Source organism: Chiloscyllium plagiosum, chromosome 17 (assembly GCF_004010195.1).
Source record: "Chiloscyllium plagiosum isolate BGI_BamShark_2017 chromosome 17, ASM401019v2, whole genome shotgun sequence".
Taxonomy (NCBI): Eukaryota; Metazoa; Chordata; class Chondrichthyes; order Orectolobiformes; family Hemiscylliidae; genus Chiloscyllium; species Chiloscyllium plagiosum.
In genome coordinates this window covers 72,165,041-72,170,881 of record NC_057726.1, presented here as the reverse complement: position 1 = coordinate 72,170,881, position 5,841 = coordinate 72,165,041, and the positions used below count along the sequence as shown (strand labels likewise).

At 41.8% G+C, this 5,841-nt stretch overlaps 1 protein-coding gene across 1 annotated transcript in view; it reads right to left on the bottom strand.

Moving 5' to 3' along the window:
- Positions 1-5,841, bottom strand: part of LOC122558656 (septin-7-like) — an 82,407-nt gene that overhangs the window by 36,798 nt on the left and 39,768 nt on the right. The window contains exons 5-6 of the mRNA XM_043707455.1: positions 2,108-2,242; positions 575-692 (exon numbers count right to left, since the gene is read on the bottom strand). Of these exons, the coding sequence (XP_043563390.1) occupies positions 575-692; positions 2,108-2,242 (253 nt within the window). The remainder of the gene's footprint in view (positions 1-574; positions 693-2,107; positions 2,243-5,841) is intronic.

Below are 5,841 nucleotides of genomic sequence, written 5' to 3'. Positions count from 1 at the left end.
TTTTCTTTCATTTTTGTTCCTCAGTTTCCCTCTGATTTTTGGGGGGGGGGGGGGGGTGGGTGGAAGTCTATAACACAATCCCAATAAGGTGATCACCTCTTTCTTATTTCTCAGTTCCACACAAATAACTTCCCTGGATGTATTTCCAGGAATATCCTCCCTCAGCACAGCTGTAATGCTATCCCTTATCAAAAATGCCACTACTCTCATCTATTGCCTCCCTTTCCTATAGCATTTGCATCCTGGAACATGAAGCTGCCAGTCCTGCCCATCCCTGAGCCATGTTTCCGTAATTGTTATGATATCCCAGTCCTATGTCCTAACCATGCCCTGAGTTCATCTGGCTTCCCTGTTAGGCTCCTTGCATTGAAATAAATGCAGTTTAATTTATTAGTCCTACTTTGTCCCTGCTTGTCCCGATTGTTTGACTCACTTCTGTTCTCAGCTGTATCCATCTCAGATCGATCTCTTTCCTCACTATCTCTCTGGGTCCCACATCCCCACCCTTATTAGTTTATCGATAAGCTTAACCACATTAAAGACACACGATATAAAGATGACTTGTTGTAATTACCTGCTTCTTGAAGTGTTGGCACTCCTCAGGGGTGAGAGTGTCTGCTTTAGCTATGAGTGGAATAATATTCACCTTGTCATGTAAACGTTTCATAAATTCAATGTCCAAAGGCTTCAGCCTGGAAGACAGCACCAGCATTTAAGTGAGAGCTACAACAGGATACAGTAGCAAAGTATAACAAACACTATTTTCCGCTAACTGACTGCCAGCATCTACTTGCATTTAAACTTCTGCAACTCACAAATGTGGCGTGGGTACATCCTCAGTGCTTTCAGGGAGGCAGTTCAGATTTCTACCTTGGTAACACCGAAGAAAGAGTGTGTGTGTGTGTGTGAGAGGGAGAAACGATAATGAATGGCTTGGAGAGGCACTTGCAGGTGGTGGTGTTCGAATCTATCTGTTGTATTTGGACTTCTACATGGGGTTGGAAAGTGCTATTCAAGAAGCTCTGATGAATTTCTGGAGTGTAGCTTGTAGATGGTACACACTGTTGCTACTGAGCATTGGTGGTGGAGGGACTAGACGCCAGTGGAGGTGGTGACAATCAAGATAGCTGCTTTATCCTGGATGGTGTCAAGTTGGAGTATTGTTGGAGCTGCACCTGTACAGGCAAATCTGCAACTCTATCACACTACTGACAATAGTGCACAAGCTCTTGGAAATCAGGAGGTGAATTACTTGCTGCAGGATTCCTTGCCTCTGGCCTGCATCTGTAGCCACAGCATTTATATAGCTACAGGGAACAGAGTCATCAAAGGCAAAAGTAATCTGACTTTTATTTCTGATAGGGCATTGTGCAGTACTAGTGCTCTCTTGATAATATCTAATGAAATTCAAATACCTGTAGGTCATTTGAAACATGTGGAGTTATTAGATTTCAAGTGAGTAGCAATATTAGTTTCTCTTTGTTTATTTCTTTAACTGTGAAGATTGTGGACCAATATATCTGCATCAAATCACCAAAATGAGTTCAGCATTCAATGCAGTTAGTAATAGAAGATCAAGTGCACACTAACAAGTGAATATCATCTTGCTGGCAGATCTCTGTGGCAGTGCTTCAGAAAGGGTATTCAAATGTGACCCCATTTTATTTCACCACCACCTTCCCAAGGGGTATTTGAGAATGGGCAACAAAGGATGGCCTAGCCAGCAATGCCCATGCTAAACAAACAAATTAAACTTTTTAAAATATATTCATATCTCTGTAACTTGCACAAAAATGAATAAAGCAGCAGAGTAGCATTCGGGATATGATTAATGAAGTTTGCTTAACTCTTCGTGGATCATGGCAAAAAGCAACTTCTATTTTTACAGCATTCATATTTCACAAATTCACTAGCCAGAGGAATATACAGTTTTGGAGGACACTTTGGTTCTTCCTACCCATACTAGCCCTTTGCAGTAGGGTCAGATTGATCAAAACCAGCGATTCCTGTGTTTCTGGATGAGAATTCTCCTCCCCAACCATCGTGCAGTTGAGAAAGACAACGCCCCACCCCACTCCTCCTATTCCCTCCCAGATGCAGCACTCACCCATGTCCAGATGGAGCAATGAAATATAAACAGCAGTGAACACGGGTGTCAGCCATTTGGCGGCGGTTAACTCGCGACTCAGAGTTGAGGAAATCTTCAAACTTGCTGTCAATGTAATTGATGACTGGCTGCCAACTGCACAAGAACAGAGAGAAGCAATGAAACATTCAGTGGAAGGACCACTGTGTGAATAGCACACCCCAGGACCTGTGCTCACTCTCAAAAACTGTGACCAAATCCACTAGATGACGTTCAAGGCTGGCTGAGGCATAGAACTTGCTCAAAGAGGATGCAGATAAATACCAGAAGACAGGTCTGTGATGCTGGTAGAGAGATATTGACCAGTACATTGAGAAGAAATCTTTTATTCTTGTGCTTGGAATCATTTGCAGACCAGAGGAAGGGCAAATAAAGGAAGGAGGCAGGAAAGAAAATCCTAGACAGGGAACGAAACGTCTGCAACACAAATTCCCAGCTCAGGGAACAGAACCACAACAATGAGCATCCGAGTTATAAATCTTCTCACAAACTTTGAAACGAAAATCAAGTCAAGGTATTGGGAGATTGGAAGCTAGGATGGAAGATGTGGAGTAACACAAGGGAAGAAATGGAAATTAAAGCCGAGGGAGTGTTACACACATTTATTTAGATAAAGGTTTCTGGTGTTCGAACAGGCTGAGGAGTCCTTGACAAGATTTAGCAGCTATCCACATGTCACACAAAAGTCAGATGAATGGCTGTCAACAGCTAGACAAGAGGGACATCCATGATTAGGTCATGTCACAGTCCAAAAGGTAAAAACTTTAAACAGAATTCAAGTCCACACTTTTAGTGAGAACTTTATTTCAATTAGCCAAACCCCATAAAATTCTCAGCCCACTGATTACTAGCTTGCCATATTTGTACAACTAATTCAAACTTAATTAACCAATAATACACTTCCAACTTTCCTGGATGTTTGTAACACCAACTCAAGCAGCTTGACACCACGCAGGACAAAGCAGAACACTTGAATGGCATCACGTACACAAGCATTCACTCCCTCCACTACCAAAGCTCAGTGCACACTGTCACAACTATCTACAAGGTGCATTTCAGAAATTCATCAAAGATCTATAGACAGCACCTTCCAAACCCATGACCACTGGAAGGATAATTGTAGCAGATCCATGGGACCAGCACCGCTGCAAGTTCCCCTCCAAGCCACTCACCGTCTTCACAACCATATTGTCGCTCCTTCGCTATCACTGGGTCAAAATTCTGGAATTCCCTCCCTAGGGGCACTACAGATCAACAGCATGTACCTGTGGACTGCAGCAATTCAAGGAGGCAGCTCACGACAACCATCTCAAGGGCAACTAGGGTTGATCAATAAACACTGGCCAGCCAGCCATACCCAGATCCAATGAGTGAATTTTTAAAAATCCATCACCGATTCCCTCAGTTCATTAGGTCTCAGGTACTCCTTCAGACCCTATTAAATGAGGACAGATCACCTTTTTTATTTTTAGAATACTTTGAAATCTTTTTCCATTCCCAAATTTCTTTCATTTTACATTATCCAACAATGAATTGTTATCGACATATTACTCCTCCTCCTTGATCCCCCCACTTTCCCCCTGCCACCCCCATGAGCCTAAGCCCCTGACCCTCAACCAGTACATCAGAAATAATCTGTCCATTATGAGATAAACCATAAATTATGGCTGTCTAAACCTTATAGTTGTGTAACATTGGCTTATAGGTAGTACCTGACTCCTCACTATATTCTATAACTACTTCGGAACCTGCAAATTTATAATCCATGCCAAGCATCTTGAACAGTTTGTGCAATGATCATTTTTCCATCTATACCAATAACCTTCGCTGGGACTAATATGTCAACTGTCAGCAAAGTTACAAATGGTATTGCCATATTCATCACTATTTTGCTCATATTGAAACATATGTCTCTGAATTCATCATCGTCAATTCCCCCGCCACCCAACATTTATTACTTAGAGATTTTGCCACTGATCCAAGTTCAGACCCTGTCTAATTTTTCATTGCTTTATCCAGAATAGTGTTAACTTTACTATGCATTTTGATAATGCAAACATCTGGTTCTTGGAGTATTGCACACAGTTCTGGTCACCGCATTATAGGAAGGATTAGATTAGTTGTGGACGCTTTAGAAAGGGTTCAGAGATTTACTTAGATGTTACCTGGTATGGAGGGAAGGACTTACGAGGAAAGGCTGATGGACTTGAGGCTGTTTTCGCTAGAGAGAAGGCGGCTGACAGCTGACTTAATTAAAATAATCAGAGGGATAGACAAGGTGGATCATCCCTTGGATGATAATGGCTAGCACGAGGGGACATCGCTTTAAATTGAGGGGTGATAGATTAGGACAGATGTCAGAAGTAGTTTCTTTACTCAGAGTAGTAGGGGGTGTGGAACACACTGCCTGCATAGTAGTAGACTCGCCAACTTTAAGGGCATTTAAATGGTCGTTGGATAGGCATGTGGATGAGAATGGAATAGTGCAGGATTGATGGACTTCAGATTGGGTCCACAGTTTGGCAAAACATTGAGGGCCGAAGGGCGTGTACTGTAATGTAATGTTTATGTTTCTTTCCTAAAGTACAATAGCGAACCAGATGGGTTCTTCCCAACAATCAACAACTCTTAATTCCAGATTTGTACTGAAATCAAATGCTACCATCTGCCAAAGGAGGCAAAACATTGAGGGCCGAAGGGCGTGTACTGTAATGTAATGTTCTATGTTTCTTTCCTAAAGTACAACAGCGAACCAGATGGGTTCTTCCCAACAATCAACAACTCTTAATTCCAGATTTGTACTGAAATCAAATGCTACCATCTGCCAAAGGAGGATCTGAACTCAGGTCCCCAGAACACTACCTAAACGAAGAGACGTCAGAGTGCAGATTCATAGTTCCTTGAAAGTGGAGTCAAAGGTAGACAAGGTAGTGATAAAAGCAGTATGCTTGCCTCCATGGAAAAAGAGCAAGGTAGTGTTTCAAGTCCAGATGACACTTCGTCAGAGCTGAATGCTGTCCCTCCATAACACAATTCAGCTCTAAGAGCTAGCTTGCTCTTTTTCCATGGATGCTACCCAACTTAAGGTTTGATGGATCTTGTTTGTGCTATCTCTGGTCGTGACTTACAATCACACCTGCGTGCCATATTCTTGAAAAATTGGCTGTGAATAGGAAAATGTACCAATGCAAGGATATGCTTATGGAACAAGTATAGGAATTTCAGAACTTACTTTCTTTACATTGTGACAATACAGATGCGGCTGGTTGGCTCACAGATCTGACACAATCACAATTAGTCCTTAAAAATGAAGTTAAAAATCACACAACACCAGGTTATAGTCTAACAGGTTTAATTGGAAGCACACTAGCTTTCGGAGCGACATTCCTTCATCAGGTGACAGTGGAGGGCTCGATCGTAACAGAATTTATAGCAAAAATTTGCAGTGTGATGTAACTGAAATTATACATTGAAAAATTGATTGTCTGTTATGCCTTTCATCTGTTAGAATACAGTGATAGTTTCACTTCTTTCATGTGTAAATCACAAAACCCTTTTTTTATAAAGTTGTATTCTCGGGGTTAGCTGTTAACAATGGTGATAGCTAGACAACATGTTGAAGGTGTTAGCCTTCATTGGCTAACACCTTCAACATATGGTCTAGCTATCACCATTGTTAACAGCTAACCCGAGAA